General features: G+C 43.8%; 1 protein-coding gene across 6 annotated transcripts in view; it reads right to left on the bottom strand.

Annotated features, from left to right (window-relative positions):
* Positions 1-355: 355 nt before the first annotated feature.
* The window catches only part of LOC111850085 (band 4.1-like protein 3), a 53,629-nt gene continuing 36,303 nt past the window's right edge, over positions 356-17,681 (bottom strand). For 5 of the 6 annotated variants that reach the window (XM_072712379.1, XM_023823593.2, XM_023823592.2 and 2 more), the window contains 13 exons: positions 15,673-15,893; positions 12,396-12,446; positions 11,438-11,473; positions 10,728-10,916; positions 9,709-9,786; positions 7,783-8,379; positions 6,219-6,338; positions 5,165-5,239; positions 4,801-4,932; positions 2,758-2,859; positions 2,242-2,322; positions 1,977-2,093; positions 356-1,415 (listed from right to left, as the gene is read on the bottom strand). In XM_072712379.1, the coding sequence (XP_072568480.1) occupies positions 1,983-2,093; positions 2,242-2,322; positions 2,758-2,859; positions 4,801-4,932; positions 5,165-5,239; positions 6,219-6,338; positions 7,783-8,379; positions 9,709-9,786; positions 10,728-10,916; positions 11,438-11,473; positions 12,396-12,446; positions 15,673-15,893 (1,793 nt within the window). In that variant the 3' untranslated portion in view covers positions 356-1,415; positions 1,977-1,982. The remainder of the gene's footprint in view (positions 1,416-1,976; positions 2,094-2,241; positions 2,323-2,757; positions 2,860-4,800; positions 4,933-5,164; positions 5,240-6,218; positions 6,339-7,782; positions 8,380-9,708; positions 9,787-10,727; positions 10,917-11,437; positions 11,474-12,395; positions 12,447-15,672; positions 15,894-17,681) is intronic. The other variant, XM_023823595.2, reaches the window with a different exon arrangement.

Genomic DNA, 17,681 nt, shown 5'->3' with positions numbered 1-17,681 from the left:
TTTTGTCTTGTCTGCGCATGGGACAGTGAGAAACGCAATTTCGATTCCTTTGCATGTCCAGTGCATGAGAAGGAATTGACAATAAAGCTGACTTTGAAAAGTTTCTAAATTGTCGATTTATTGCACAGTGGACGCTGATTGAAATGGGTTGTTCTGCGTACCATGTTCTTGGTAATATACTTTACCGAGAGTAACACCTCCTGAGCCTTCCTGCCCGCTGCAAAGTAGCAAGGCGGCGTTTGCAGCACATCCTCGGTACAAAGCAGCTGCGGCCTACTTGGAATGGCAGTCTATTTTTAACCACAGCAGTATCACGCGTGCAACGTATTAGGAAAATAAAAACGCGAAACGCAGATGCTTTTAGCACTTTTTATTTGACGAACATGGCAACACATTAACCGTGGGTGGCGTGGCAGCGGGGTGGTGGGCGGGACAGGAGCACCTGACATGCGGCTCTTCCAATGGGTCTGGCCGCACAAACGGCGCCACCGTCGTCTGGCTGCAGGTCGCGGTTCATTTTCGGTTCGGTTTAAGGCTTGACTGCCTGACAACCTGAGCACAGCAGGAAGGTCCGGGCCGATGCGGGGGGGAGGGACCTCTCATCGCGAGGAGCACCTTTCCCAGTCCAAAAGGGTTCCTCAAACATGACTCTCACTGGCGGCCATCTTATTCAGCTCAGTAAATTATACTTCTCTTACATACAAGGGGTGTTCAACTCATAAATTTAAAATTTAGTGTTAAAGAAATATACAATTCAAGTAAAAATGATCAAGTAATATCTGATATGTGAATCTATGCCATAAATAAAAATTTATATCTATACTATGTATATCTGTATATAATTTTATTTATTTTTTTTTACATTTTTTAGATGAACCACATAAGGTTAAGCAATGGGATTGAAGAGTGCCCTTGTAGAATGCACCTACTTCCCAACTTCAGCATGGTCACCTGTGCAGCCTGTCCTGTGACTGAGTAGTCTTTCAATTCATCAGTACAGTGTGATTGATGTAAATAAACATCACTCATTCATTACATAAGGCATTATGATTCTCACCTTCCCCCCTCTCCCCTTTTGCCTGAACTTGTAAAGAGATTACATACCCATACATATTTGTACTTAATGGGGACTTTTAATAACTTTATTTTTTTATGGGGTGGGGGCAAGGACACATAGGCTAAACGGATCCCTTTTCATGCAACACACATTGTCCATGGACAGATTACACTAACCGGGAGCTACACCAGATGCTGCTTTGTGTGTGAATGGGTGATTAGGTTCGCAGTGCTCCGGTGCTGTGAAGTATGAATTTATTTTATGGAACTGCTGGAAGCCAAACTTTATGCCCCAAAGGGTGTCATATTCCATACAGCATGAAGCAAAAAAGTGTCCTCTGAAGGGTGAGGGTTTAAGCCTAGAAGCACAGAGAGAAGAGATGTTAGCAGGTGCGTGAAACTGAGCAATAAATCCAGAACGCACATTAGCAACGGCAAAAGCAGTGATGTTAAAGGGGGAGGTTAAAGATCCAGGTGAAAGCCTGTCCCACAAGACTATGACCTGAAAAGTCAAAATAAGCAAAGCCAAAATTTTGTGTGTGTGTGTGTCTTTAGGCAATTGATGAATGGTCGAGCTGTATAACCCAGAAAATTATATGGATGAGAAAATAAGAAAACAGAATTATAACCACTAGAGGGCAGACAACACACGTCATAAATCAACTTGTACTACGGAAGAATGAGGCCAACTTAGACAACCGACAGTGCGTCTAAAATTGAGGTCAAACACTTTTTTTGAAAGAATCCCATTTCTCTACACCAGACTGCCAACCACAATAGCTCTCTGAACCTACTCTTGCACACACATAAACAGCCAGGCAAACATGTCCTTCCTGTGAAGAACCCTAGTATGTCACCTCAGCTATTTCCCCATCCAATGGACAGAGGACCAACCTTGATGAAACAGGCCCAGGTCTTACCAGGTGTCACTCGTCTCCTTCCTCAGGCGAGATCTCCGTCTCTTTATGCACCACTACTTTGGTCACCGACATGTCAGGGTGCTGCTCCTTGGCTTCCTTAATGGCCTGAGCCAGAGCCTAACTCAGTAGAAAACATGGTTTGGGGGCCATCGTGGAAGACGAGTATGATTAGGAGCAGATCTCACATGCAAAGACAATTCATTTAACTGTGCGAAGAAATCTCCTGAATCTGTAGTCATTCTCTTCACTGTAAGACGGTCCTAACCTCGTCGTGGTCAATGTCCGCATCGCCTGTTATCACGATTCTCTTCTCGATCCTTGTTTCGGAGATGCCTCCCTTTACGGTCTGCAGACAGTGAACCGAAGGAAGGGTTTATGCCAACGCATTGCAGCAAATCAGGACCACCAAAGCTAGGCAATCCCAATTCCAGGGGAACTTAAGCCAATTCCTGGCCAAGGTCGCGTGAAAGTTTGAAAGTGACTTCATCAGGTACAAACTGGCCTACACCAGGAATGAGTCACCACAGAGATAATGCCTTCAGCCAATGAACTGAAGTTGAACATAAAGCTGCACTACTAGAACCTCTCAAGTGCTTCTAGGGATCTGCCAGCACCTGGCACATGGTTCTTAGCAATTATATGTCAAAGTAGCTAAATTGGGTCGCAATCAGTTCAGTTACCCACCCACCACTTGCTGCAGACAGTGGCGCAATTTAAAAAAAAAGTCACAAACTAGTTCCAAAACTTTTAACGAGTCTATGTGACAGCTAACTCCACTGACCTTCATAATATGCGTGGTGGTGGTCGTGCTTCCTGTTTCCGATGTGATGGTCTGGCCGCTTGTCAGGACCTCCGCGCTGGTACCTCCGCTGGCCGCCTCGTCCTGCCAAACGTTTATAGAACCACAGGCTTACTCTCTGGTCGTGGTCATGCTTGTGTATGTAATCTCAACATTGATGAACCATTACACTCACCACTTACAGATTTGATGATTTAGCTCAGGGTTTCTCAACCCGGTCCTCGGGGACCACCAGACGGTCCATGTTTTTGCTCTCTCCCAATTCCCTGCCAATTGGGAGAGAGCAAAAACGTGGACCGTCTGGTGGTCCCCGAGGACCGGGTTGAGAAACCTTGATTTAGCTGGTCTTAGTGACCCTTTAATGTAGTGCAACTTGACTTTGTGAGACTGGAAAATTGCACTTATTTCCCCCTGGGATCAATAAACTATATCTTATCGTATATCTTATCGTAATAACACAAAAAAACATGTTTCAATATTCCCAAAATGTTAGGAATAAACCACGATGAGGTGTGCAGTTATATGAAAAGAATTAACGACAAACTGGTGTACTGTGGCCCGACACTAACCAAGTTGGAGTTGATTATTTTCACACCTTGAAGTGGTTTATCTCGCTTATATGACGGCTAACAAACAAAAAATAAAAATAGAATAAACCAGTTACAGATAATTTTCAGAGGGAAATTGTTTAATTTAGCATTTGATCATGTTCCAATGTGCTCTTAAAAATACTGCATAGTCCCTTTAAGACAGAAAGTCTGGTCAGGTTAGGCAAGTCAGTTGTTATAGAAATGGTCAACAGACAGACAACTGTCATGCATTTCCTGCGTTCATTCCACACGTCTTCTGTGTGTAATAAGGCTACACGTATGCAAGATGAAGTACCACCGAAAATATTGAGGGCAGTATGGCGAACTTTTATCACGCAACAATGTGTTTAAATAAGCTACACTTGATATTAACGTACAATTTCATTTTTGTTTTTTTTTTTTAGAATGAGTGGCCGGAAGATATTCATAGCAGGTTTTTTATAAAGGCAGGTGAGTCATTTTTCTGAGCACTATCGTGTGCATCGATGTACATCATATTAATGTTAGTTTAATTTTCTTCCGCTTCCTAATTTAATCTGAGCTTAGAAGCAGTGTCCATGCACAAAGTATAAGTTGAAATCAGACTTTTGCATGCCTTCATACTTATAAGGACATCATACACCGGTATAAGGTATTTTCATGACGTTGTTTTTAGTTACAGACCTGTTATTCAGAAATCTTGATGATAAAATTTGCCGACTGCGGTTGGGTTTAAGTTTTGCTAAAACATTTATACTGTCATAGGAAACAAAACTCAGCATATTTGCAATTGTAATTATTATTGCATTTTAATATTATCTAGTATATCTTTAAAAAATAGTTTAATTTAATTTACTGCCACTAGTTTTGCAGGAGCTCTGTTTGTGATTTCCGAGTCAATTATAATCATTATCATCCGTGCTGTTTAAGTCACTCATAGAAATGTTTGTGAGATATGATTTCATTTTGAACTATGCCCCAAAGCTCCGTCCGATCCTAATGTGTGCCACGCCCACCTCGTTACCTCGTGTTCATCCCTGATTGTTCTCACCTGTTGCCTGTTCCGTTTGCCTAGTCTTGTGCATTTAGTCCGTGTCTCGGTGAGTGTACGCCAGATTTGTCATTGACGTTCGTCTGTGTGCTTCCCCAGGTCCTGTTTCCCTAATTAAAACCCCATTATTTTGACTTCCTGGCTCCTTTTCCCTGCTCTGCTTGTCTTCTTGTAAATACAATACATGTCATTGAGAATTATATTTGGTAGCTCATACTAACTGGTAAGACCAGAAACGATGGTGCTGACCAAGAGGATCTCTCACATTGCCCCCTGATGGACATAACTTTTAACCCTCCAGATTGATGTAAACTATATGGGGAAGTAAGATCAGCAACACCGCTTGCAAAGTGACAGCTCACATAAGTGCACACATTGAAAGTGTTGAGTACGAACGGGCCTTACCTGTGATGTCCCGTGAGTAATCTTCGTTCTGCTCTCTGTGCAGACCTCCTGTGTATCCATGGTCTCCAACTCCTTCTTGGGTTGATGTTCTACACCGCCAAAGCTCGGAGATCCTGTCTCTGTTGCCGGGGACTGTTTCAAAGAGAGAGGTCAAGGGGATGATGATGAGCATGCTAGATGGGAATATGGAAGAGTCCTTAAAGCGCAATACTTGCAAGGTTCATTTGACCGTTTCCTACTATACTGATCTCATACATCCTCAACATCTACCTAGTGGCCGTGATTGGGAGATGATGGAGCTTCCATCAGTGTAGCCCGTCCCGCATGCTTTCATACCCTGCCCCGCCCCAGTACCTCACCGCACCTGTGTCACAGCTGTCGTCGTTGTCTGCTCCTGATGCGACCGCTGAGAGTGCACTGATGTCACGACAATTGTGTCCTGCAATCAGAAATGGAGAATCAATCATTTCAAACTGAGGATAAGGCATAAGCTACCAATGAAATAACATGGTTCACTAAACGTCCACTAAATGCACAAAGGAAATTTTTATTAATATACACTGCTGGATTTAACAATGCATGTGATGTCTTTCGTAGGGAAGGGGCTTGTGTATTGCTAACCTCGAGGAAATATAAGGAGATTTAGTACAATATCAGTCAAACTCCTGGGCATACCTGCTTTAAATGCATTTATCTATTTTAACTATCTTATTCACCTTATAGTAAAAGGCCTCAAGACAATGAAGTAAAGACATGACATACTGCAACAACCTAGAGAATTGTTCAATATCTCAAAATATTCTCAAATTTCAGACTCTTCAAAATAGCCCCCTGTAACTTCAGAGACAGTGTTGCAGTCTCATGACATTCTTTCTACCGGCTTCTAGATGTAGCCACCTGTGATGCTTCTTCAACAGTCCTTAATGTCGCCACAAATTTTGGGCACAAGCTGGCCACCCTGCTCTTACTCTTTGATCCTCCTCATCCCAAACCAGCTCTATAGGGTTTAGGCCGGGGGATTGTGGGGACCAGGTCACCTGTCACAGCCCTATATCTCTTTCCTTGTCCATAAGACTCACTACATAAACTCATGGAGTGCTTAGGGTCATTATCTTGTTGAAAAATAAATTAATTTTAGTAGTGTCCAGACGATTCACTGGTACTGTATATACTGTAATATATGGGCAATTATGTTCATACGTACCACATTTTGTCAGTGGGAAAAAAAAACATTTCAGACACGTTTGAGATACTGCATTTAGAAAAGCACTGCACCGCTGCAATCAGAACATGTGGAGAAGCAGAAGAGGGAACAAATTCATCATGGCAAACAGGCATGGTCCAGCTGGGTTGGGGAGGGGGGGGGGGTGCATAGCTTAATCAGTGTTAGTGCCTTACAGCAGGGTAGGGGCTGGTACCTTGAGAATGGTCTGACCGGGCGAGGTAGGGGCAGCCCACTCCATGGTGCCGGCTTGTTCCCGTGCAGACCGCAGCAGAGCCGTGAGCTCTGGCGACATCTCGTCAAACGTCGGCTTAGGCTGCGTGTGCAGACAGACCGGGGGGGGAATGGGGGGGATGGACAAACGGAGCAGTGAAGACAGTGGAAAGACAAAAGGAACAAGAGGCAGAGTGGGGGAGGGAGACAAAATCGACAGCGAGTGGGGGTGATAAGAGCATTGGAGAGATGGGGAGGGGAAAGAGGAACTATTCATAAGAGCGTCGGAGGGACAAGCCACCAAACGAGCCGTTGACGTCACCCTAAATTACTGAGTGCGAGTAGTACTGCCTGGGAGAGCCATAGCCCAGCTAAGGAGATCACTGAGAAGGAGAGCCACAGAAGATACCGGAATGGTGGATTCTGCTGATCAAATGTTCCTTGGCCTGCCCTTAAAAGTCAGGCCATGAGGAGGGGATACATGTAGGGAAAATGAACTGCTATGAACTTGTAGTGGCATCATTTGTAAAAAAAAAAAAAAAAAAAGAATGACAAAACTTTCAGTAGCTCTGGACGTATTCTGTGATCTCCTTAGTTGAAGATATATCCCTCATCTCCACAAATCACCAATGATACCCAGTTACTGAGAAACACCAGGCAGTCTGGCTTCGCAGAGAACTGTAACAGACTTATCAAGATGTTAAATCCTTTGGAATAATAGTAGCTAAGCTAGTCAACAAGTGCTAAAATAGTTTTTCTGCTCCATTCATCATTTTGGGGAGACATTTATAAGCATATGGCGAGCAGGTTTGGCAACAGTTTCCAAAGTGTTACGAAATGCTATGTTTTGGTGAAGCTGAAGCAATCCCAGATCTCCGAGATCCTGCTCTTATGAATAGGGCCCATGATCGATTCCAAGCGTGTGGCAAAGAGGTAAGAGGCGTATAGCGTGAGAAGTCTGGTTGACGAGGACTAACACTGTGAGATAGCCTCGGTCTTTCTACCCAAGGTGAAAAGTTGGATTTGTCAGAGGGGTTGGGGCACATTAAACTGATGAGCGATGAAGGACCCCATCAAATGGGCCATGTGCAAAGGAAGGCAAGCAAAGTTAGATCTGTAAAGCCTTGGGTGATACCGAAGGAGCTCCCAATCAGTCGCTAGCAAAGGTGTCATGCTATGCTCTTTCTAACTTGGCACAGTACAAGTTAGCCCGAGGCAGCTTGGGGTAGGCTGGTGTGACCTGAGGGTAGCTCATGGTAGCCCAGGGTAGCTTGCAGTAAACTGGGATAGCTTTGATTAGGTTGGGGGTCCTGGGGTGAACCGAGGCAGCCAAAGTATAAACTGGGGTAGTCAAGGGTAAATTTAGGTAGCCTGGGCCAGTTTGCGACAGCCCGTGGTAACTTGGGGTAAGTTGGGGGATCCTGTGGAAAACTGGAGCAGCCAGGGGTAGATTTGGGTAGCCTGGGATAGCTTGTGGAAGCAGTGGGATGAGAAGCAGGAGCAGAGGAAGGCTATGTTGAGAGCCGGTTGTGTTGTCTGTGCCATACCACTGCTCTAGCCGTAGGTGAGGTTTTGGTAAAGTAGCGTGGCGCGGGAATGGGCAACTCCAGCTCAACCAGAGAAGAGCCTCGAGCCTTTTCTTTCTGTGCCACATCCACCTGCAGCTTGACCTCGGGCCTTTTCGCCTCCCCCATCTCCTCGGATGGGCTGACAGCTACCATAGTCCTCACGGTCCCCACGGTAGCCTTGGTGGGCGAGGGAGTCTCGGCTCCCTTAACGGTGATCAGCACATCTTTTTCTTCTGTTGGAACCGGTCCTGGGGTCCCATAATTGGGTGACACTGGGATTATCTTGACCTGAGGGGAGAGCCTCTCGCTGGTTGGAGTGGCTGGCCCGCCATTGCTTGAGAGCGCTGTGATGGTAACCACTTTCTCCGATACCTTGCTATAGGTCTTTGCTGAAGAGGAGGTTTTAGGCTTTTTTTCTTCTTTCCGGGGAATGTCCTCAGACTCTCTGACATCATCACCCTTGTGAACTCCTTCAGCTCCTTCAGTGCTGCTTACAGTTGTAACTTTACAGGTCATTGTACTTTTCTGCTCTGCTACTTTAGCCACGTTGTTTACAATAACCCACCCATCAAACTCCTAAGTGTGAAATACAAAGAGTGTCATTAGCTGGCAGATTAAGAGATGGTCACATGACACAATGAGGCACGGTCATCAAACAGTGGTCACAACCAGGGTCTTGAGCACAATGCGTTTCACATACTGTGGCGTTTAGAATGGTTTTTGAGATCTTTTGGATGTTTTGTACTCTTATGAGGACAAAAACTTTCAAAATAATAATGACAATAATAATGCAGTGCAAAATGTAATCAGTCATTAGATTAATTAGTTCCCAAACTATTAACTAGTAATTAAGTTATTAACTAGGAACTTGATAACTATTCTTAATGAACTTAAAATCAATATTACTTCTCGCTACTATTTGTAACGGGAAGTTCCTGTATCTTGGTAACATTACATGTATCTAAAACCCTAGAAAAAGTTATCAAGTTGTGGTGGTTATTTTAGAAAGCATCATGGGACCACACTTTTGATTCACGGACACACACAGCTTTGTTAGTAACCCAAGCACAAGATGGCGGCCAACACAATAATTGTGATGTCTTCAAACCATTCTGGCTTCAAAAAGTGATTAAAAAAATCAGCTGTTCTACAGTACTGCAACTCTCGGTGCAGCCTCTTCCTCTGCTGTTTATAGAAAACAGGAAATATTAAACAATTCTTCCAGCCTTCCAGTACAGCCGTAGAGGCAGACTTTGATGGCTAACTGAATCGGATTAACGTTTTATGTGTTCACTCACCCTGAGACTGTACTTAAATGTAAATAGTGGGTAGCAGACCGATTGGGGAACATGGAGGCTCAGGGGGAGGTTGCCTAGAGAATGAAACACCCATGTCTCTCGATGGAAGTAAATGTAATGGAAAAACTTCCATTTCCATCTCATTAATCACTGATAAAATTATGCAAATTACAGGCAGGCGCTGGATTTTAGCCTCTGTGATTGAGTGTTGCTGGCTATCCTTAGGGCGACTTCTGGGTGCATTTTTAAAACATTTTGGGAATCATTCTGGGGAGATTGAAGCTGTTTCAATATTCTTACATGTCACTCATTCTTACATGTCAAAGTAAAGTAGACCTACCTTATTTCATAAACTATTTACGACTTAATTACTATTTTTTTTTTTAATTATTTTAATAACTATTTAATTTAATGAACTATTAAATTAAATTGTTTAATATACTAGCTGTTTTTAACATGGCTTGATTCAGCTTTCAAATTTAGCCCTAAGTCAGACAAGGACAGGCAGTGCAGACGGACTCTCAAGGGAGTCCTTCCCAGCGTCCTTTGCTGCACAGCTTGGTGATGGAGACAGAGTCGCGAGTGAGCAGGATGGAGCGAGCCTCACCGTGGAGACAGTGGTGTCAAAAAGGTCCAGCTTCACATCTACACCACTGGCTTCCATCTCCCTGGTCTCCTCTTTGACCTACAACAAAGAAGTGTCAAGTTACAGTTTGGGTCCTACTCCATCCATTCATCCACTAAAATCCTAGTAAACTTGATACACCGCTTGTTTTGTGACTTCCTCAGTTAGAGACCTTCCACAAATATGATAATATGGTAATAAAAAATTTATTTTTTGACTAATGGCCACACTTATGACCAAATTTTGTATGCCTGACAACAAGGCACACCAGAGTGAGTAATGCTGCCGTAGCTGTACAAGAACCACATCTGAATGAGACAGCAGCAACCAAAGGCCACCACAGCATGAAGGACAGTTGTGGTCACACCTAGGCTACTGGGATCTTCGTTTAGCGTCCATTTCACTTAACGACCTGAGCCTGAAGCCTTCCATGTCATGTACGAATGACACAGCGTTAAGAACGCTTGGGGAAACTCACTCCTGGTCATTGGAATGAAACTTGATCACTTGATGCAGAGAGGATGTATTATTTTATTGATTATTTATCGTAATCACGTAGAGTTAATGAGCAGCCAGTGAGAACAGCTGTGCTGTGCAGGTTACATTATTAAATATCCATTCATCTTCCATAAATTATTATCCCATAATTTCAAATATTTGGTAGCAATTTTTGACATAATTTAACTGTGATTTTTAATAATTGAACATCTGTTTTTTTCATATTAATGTATGTACATACTAAATTATAATTAGATTAACTTTATTGATCCCAGAGGGAATTTGAAATAAAAAACTAAATATACTTCAAATATATATAAAGTGTGAATGAAGTTATTTAATGGACATGTGACAATGCAAGCGCAAGGTTCCGCTACTTCACATTTGACAAAAATAAAATGCTAATGTGGTACCATGTACCATGTATCCTTGATACTAGCCAATCAGTTTGTCCACTGTGTATGTTTCCTAGCAACCAGGTATCGGTCGGCATCAGAGCTTACGTCGTCGGGCGTGAGCGGCTCGATCATGGGTGCCTCCTCTGCCCTCGGGGACCGCACTGGGGATGTGGCCAGCCTCTTCTCCCACTCTGTCAGAATGCTGGTGTCTACGCCTGTCTCCAGAAATGTACGCCTCAGCTCTCGAATGTTGGTCTGTTGTTTCGCCTCTTCCTCCGGGGTCCTGTCTGTTTCCTGCCGTAGCAAAATGCAAAGTTAATGATTCACCACTATTCTGTTTTTAGCACAACACCCACCCTCCATAACCAACCCCAAAAACTAAAACATCAACACTACAATTAGATATCCCTAGACATCCCTGCTCAATGGGCTTTCAGATACAAATGCTGTTATCACTAAAAAAAGCACTGCATTCCCAATCCTTTGAGCTGAGGGATTTAGATTCAGATGTACCCTTGCCTTTCATGTCACTACCCGTGTTTGCACCTGAGGTATAAAGGCTTTCTTTTTGATCATGACTCTGGTGTTTTTAATCAGGCAGATGGTCGTCTATTTGAGTGCTGGTGTTTTCCATTGACAGCTCAGTGTAAGGCATATCCAGGCCGGCTTAGCACTCTGCACTAACCAGATTAATTCAGCCACCTGTGACGTGCACCTTGACCAAAATACCATGATGCCATTTATAAATCTTGTGCTCTATTTTGTGACATAAACAACAATCCACCATCTTTCCGTATGAGACTAAAACAAGGTACCTGAGTCTTCAATTCTGATAAATCCTCTTGGTCTGACTGTAATCATGAAACAGAGAGATATTAGTGACCCATTCTGAAACAGTGACCGCTGCCAGAAATTTCTGTACAACAAAGCTAGATGATCTAGTTATACATATCAACTTGATACAAGGAGAGACATCCTGCCCACTGACACTCAGAGGAGCCTCAGAGAATGCACCGCCCCCCATCGCTTCTAAACTTGACTCCTTTCTTCTGTGCAGCAGTAACTTGGCTCACAGTGAACCAGAGATTCCAGAACCTTCCATTGTAAATTACACAAGCATTTATAGAAGTTTGCAGTGAAAGCAAGCCATTCAAAATTAGTAGTTATTCTAAAATCGGCTTTTAAAGGTGCTTGCATGTGGCAGTTGAGACCGAGCTCCAATGACACGCTGCGGTGAATTGAGACCGTACCACATTCAATGGTGCACACGCGTGATTGAGCTCGCCATGGAAACAGCAGGTGTTTCTCATGCCAGAAGGAGCGGGATTTATACATTTAAAACTCGTCTCTCTGAATGCAACCTAATGTCTCAAGTATGATAAATGCTCATGTCTCAGCATGCGATTCAGAGCCTTTGGAAAAAAATTAAAAAGAAACCATCAACCAACTTTTCAGCATGAAACAAAGGGGGTTTTATTTCATCGCTGATACAGTCGTGGTATTTTAAAGGGATCTGACAGGATTCAACATGTATATAATATATATGATACGATGAGGTAATTGAGTCCAAAAAATGTGAAAACTCAGAAAGTGACAGATTTGGACTGAGAGACATGTTACATACATGCAGTGGCAGCCAAAGCCCACATGGTGCCAGTTTCACAGCTGGCACCTTCCGCCAGTGGTGGGGGGGGGGACAGTTGCTCATGTTGCCCTCGCCAAGATCCGCCCCATGTAACATGGAACATGCTCCCAACACGCGGCAGCCCTCACCTCCGTGGCCGTCTCGCCATCCACGATGGTGTCCGTCCACTCACTGTTGTTCTTCTCAGTCCATCGAGGCAGGAGGAGGGAAAACAGAGGGACCCCATCTTTAATCAGTGCTTTGGCTTGGGGACTCAAGTGTCACAAGTGGTGATCATCCATCCATCCATCCATCCATCCATCTGCTTACTCACAGCTGATACATTCTTGACCTGATGCCAGTTAATCACAGGACACACACACACTTGCTCGCACACACACACGTTAAGGCCAATTTGATCACCCCACAGAGCCTGTAGCCCACAAGTATGGGCTACAGGCTACGAGCTACTCACTGATGGTTTGAACGTAGCAGACTATTGCAGTCCTTGCTTTGTGATAATGGCACTTGCATGAAATGCCACGTCGACATTAACATTGCACATCGTGCAAGCCTGGTGCGCTGCTTTGTGTGTGTAGTTTGCATGTTCACCCTGTGTGACTGAGTGTTGTGCACCCTGCAAAGGCTGGCTGATTCCTGCCTCGTGCTAATCGTATCGTATCATATCCTATCATATCATATCATTTATAAACGATTACTAGATGAATCGTCAAATTAATCCATAGGTTACTCGATATAACCAATAGTAACAGCCCTAGTAATACTGTGAAAATGCACTATTTAAATAACTTTGAACTGAATTGAATTTAACTGTAACAAGCTGGGAGAGTGTTTAGAGCAGGGGTGGGCAATTTGATCCGCAATGGGCCAGTGTGTATTCAGGTTTTTGGGAGAACCTGTAGGTCAGCTGTTCAAACCCAGGCGTGAGGACTCTTCCGCCCATCAGTCCTCTAATTAGTAATCTAATTAGGGAGTTGCAGCGAAAACCCGCATACACACCGGCCCTTTGCAGATAAGATTGCGCACCCCTGGTTTAGAGGGAGAATTTCCAGAAATGTATAATTTTGCAAAATAATGGAAATAATGTGAAATATGAAATTAGATGATCTGTTTCTCAACATGAGTTTTTTGACCTTTTAATCAGTCAGCAAAAATGTGCTACTGATTCAGGAATTGAGGACGGCCTGTGGGTAAAGTGATGGAAGAGACAGACACGGTGCAGTCGCTGACGGCATGGATTCAAAAACGTGTCCAGCGGGTCCCTGAGGGTCATGCTCTTCATCCCTTGTGGCCGGCACAGGGGAGCCATGTTTTCACTGGTCAATCGGTCACCTCTGACAGGGGGGGGGGCATGGCGGCCTGTGAGTTTCCACATGCTGTTTATCACACCACAGCCCGTACATCAAGCTGACAGCATTAGTGCCACCATTAAATTAAACCCTAATTAACACAATGTGAGATGCGTTTCCCACCATGTACAGAAAGGAGGGCGGAGAGGCTTTTTCCCCAACAAATACACAAATTATGCACTGCATTCCTTAAAAAATCTAAACACTTCACGGACTTGCAGAGGGGTATAAATTATGAATGCTCGCCTCAAGCAGTGCATTGTCTCTGTATTTTCATGTTTATCTGGCAGCAGTGGCACAGAATGGAAGGCATTCAGATTAAAATGTAAATGACTTGTGCCAAGATGGCACAGTGACTCACCGGGCTGCACTGTAGCCTCATACCTCCAGGGTACGCCATTGTTTACCTGGAATTTGCATTTTCGCAGAGCACTCCTGTGGCAACTCTAGTTTCCTCCCGAAGATGTGGCGAAGTACACTGGTGTCTCTAAGCTGCCCAAAGTGTATGTCCTATGATAGATGCACATCCAGCTAAAGGGCTCCCCTGTGTTTCCTGCTATACATTCACATTTCTTTTTATTTAGCAGACCCTTTTATCCAAAGCGATATACATTTCTGAAAGAGAGCCGGGTCAGACAGTCCCTGGAGCCATTTGGGGTTAAGAGTCCTGCTCAAGGGCCCCACAGTGACATCACTCTGCGGATCCCAGCCCACTGAGCTGCATGTCACGCCCTCTTCACCAGAGGTGGGAAGTACAAATACTTCATTACTGTACTTAAATAGAATTTGAGTATCTGTACTTTACTTTATTTATTTCTGTGTAAACTTTTAACTTTTACTACGTACATTTTAGCATGAATATCTAAAACCAGGCGGCAACTCGGTGGGAAAAGATATCGTGATTGCAGTGGAAGAAAGCAGCTCATTTGAAAGATGCTGTGAGTCAAGGTGAGACCTCTCATTCTTCAGAGGAGGACCATGACTTCTTTTCTGTAATAACTCAGAACCCCAGTTCCCAAGAAAGGGCCAAACAGCTGGAGATTTACTTGGGATGCCCAGGTGATGCAATGAAGATACTCAAGTCTTTCCTGACAATATTCAACCCGTCATTGAGGCTTAACACTCCACTACCAGCCTCAGCTACGTGCGAGAAACTGTTCAGCACTGCCGGACTGATATTCACACCGAAAAGGGCATGCGTTGATTCCAAGAACTTTGAAAATCAGCGTCTTTTGAAGCTAAACAGAGGGTTCTGGTGGACCTATGGTGCGTGCCTCAGTTCTTCTGGCTTACACAAACATCTAATATATTTGCATACAAATAAAGTTTTTTGAACACCATGCACATTGAGTTTGTAATCCCTCAATCTTATATAGTACTATAATATTTTTTGCATGATATGTTTAGGAAAAAGGCAATCATCATGTATAATGATGGTTATGGCCAATGGAGCTTTAAGTATATATCTGGCTTTATTTTTCTCTGCTTGAGTTCTACATGGAGTCCAGTCAGCTTTGCCCTAAAATGGTGGTTTTGTCCTTAGCAAGGGTACTTTATACTTTTATACTTTAAGTATGTTTTAGAGCCTGTACTTTTCACTTTAACCTGAGTAAAAGTCAATACTTCAACTTTTACTAGAGTATTTCTAAAAACATGCATCTATACTTCTACTTGAGTGAAGAATGCATGTGCTTTTGACGCCTCTGCTCTTCACACTCCTATACCAGATAAGTGATTTTGTCGGATGGATGGATGATAAGCATTAGCAGTGTGTTTCCTGCCTGAAATAGAGGGAGGCGTAAATAAAGGTGCTCAGAAGTTTGCGAGCGATTGAAAAAACTGCAGTGTCACAGCGGAGAGGATTTGCTACTGAATTCCAAAGGACGATCAGGGTTTTTCTGCAGCTGGCAATGACGTCAAGCAAGCTGGCACAGCTCTTCACGACACCAAAATGGGCCGTCGTCCTAAACTCCCACCTACTCCAAGTCCATCATCACCACGTAATTCTTACAAACAGCCAAAATCAGAATCCCCAGCGGATTCCTGAAGGATCTACCTTTGCCTCTAGATGGACTGGTGTGAGTGGGATTGGCTCCGACGCTTCCGTGGTCACAGTCTTCTCCTCTTCCTCAATCATCTCCTCCTTCACCACCTTCTCCGGCGTCACAGTGGCCACGACGGTGGGTGTCGCTTTAGCGGGTGTGCGGGGGGCGGGGCTTGGCTTCGGGGTGATCTTTGGTTCCTTCATTAGGATTTCATTGCTCTCACACACGGGGGCTACATCACAAAGAGATAGTTGAGCAGTGATGATGGCATGACTCATCAACATTCATTTATAAGCTTCTTAATTTAAAAAAAAATAAAATAACACAGCTTTAAGCATAAATAAGGAGAGTATACTATATATAACATAACAGAGAAAAACTTACATTTAATGTACTAATTAACCTGCATCTCATGCTGATCACATGGTCCCGTTGTTAAATCTCCACAAGTGGTCAGTCATGTTATTAACAGTATAGCCTTAAAGTCTGATTTCAGGCTGACGTAACACGCAGTCATTCCAGTGCTCTGGTTTAGACTGAACAGAGAAATGCCTTCGGATTTCTTCAGAAAAATAACCGCATTGGTGTCAATTATGATTACAATTACAACTAGAATGACACTAAAAAATCCTATAGTCTAACACATTTGGCATACCTTGGCAGGCATAAATGGAATTCCAAAGTGACAATCCAACACGTGCTTTAATGCACGGGCTTACCCGGGGGCTTCCACAACAAAAGGGGCCTCAATCTTACTTAATAAAATGTAAACACCCCAGTCAATCACTTTCTCTGTAGCCAAACCTCCCATACTGACAGTCAACAACTATGGCATCGTGGAAAGAAGTAAAGGGGCCTCTGACCATGTTAATATGCCTCTGGCAGTAAAACAGGACACGCGAGAAGCACCTTGCAACAGCCAAATGTCGAGTAGGAGGGGCAATGTGGGAGGGGTTTATAACTGTTACCGCAACCCTAACCCTCTTTATAAATCCCTCCTACCCCTCGTGATAAACCCCTCCCACTCGACATTGCCCCTCCCACTCGACATTGCCCCTCCCACTTGATACTCGACACCCGGCTGCAGCGATATATACTTGGGACACGCGCACATGCCACCCGCCCCCGCCGGCCTCTCATATCACTCTGAGATGTTTTAATAATGCAGCACCACCTAGACAGCCTTGGGTTAGCTGCATAAGCAGAAGGGGTAACCAGTGGCATTGCTTAGATGACTTCTGCTCTGGAGATGCTTGACATAGACGACGTTTGAAGTTCTTTGATGGCCAAAGCCCTCAAGTTATGCCCTCACCATGTCCGACATCAAAGCCCGAATCAGTGAAGAGACGCAATCCATTACATTACATTACATTATCCTCTCCTTTACTCCATAATGTTACGGCATCTTGTTACTGATTGGGTATGAAATCAGCCTATCAAGTTCAGTTTTACTGTCACGTCTACAAAGTATATCATTTAAGCTGTAATGTCAATAAATACGACACAATAACAGGCTGCATGTATAATTTTTTTTTTTTTTATGGTGTTTTCCCCCTGTGATAATGACATTTACTGTCATAAGAACATAAGAACATAAGAACTATACAAACGAGAGGAGGCCATTCGGCCCATCGAGCTCGCTTGGGGAGAACTTAACTAATAGCTCAGAGTTGTTAAACTCTAGCTCTGATTTAAAGGAACCCAAGGATTCAGCTTGCACTACGTTATTAGGAAGACTATTCCATACTCTGACTACACGCTGTGTAAAGAAGTGCTTCCTTAAATCCAGTTTGAAATGTTCTCCCGCTAATTTCCACCTATGGCCACGAGTTCTTGTATTTGAACTAATGCTGAAGTAACTATTCGGTTGAACAGCATCCAAACCTGTTAGAATCTTATAGACCTGGATCATGTCCCCCCTCAGTCTCCTTTGCTTGAGGCTGAACAGATTTAGCTCAAATAACCTTTCCTCGTACGACATTCCTCTAAGACCAGGAATCATTCTTGTGGCCCTACGCTG

This window comes from Paramormyrops kingsleyae, chromosome 1, assembly GCF_048594095.1.
Source record: "Paramormyrops kingsleyae isolate MSU_618 chromosome 1, PKINGS_0.4, whole genome shotgun sequence".
In the NCBI taxonomy this organism is placed as follows: Eukaryota; Metazoa; Chordata; class Actinopteri; order Osteoglossiformes; family Mormyridae; genus Paramormyrops; species Paramormyrops kingsleyae.
The sequence above is the reverse complement of the archived record's forward strand: the minus strand, read 5'-3'. Positions and strand labels throughout refer to the sequence as shown.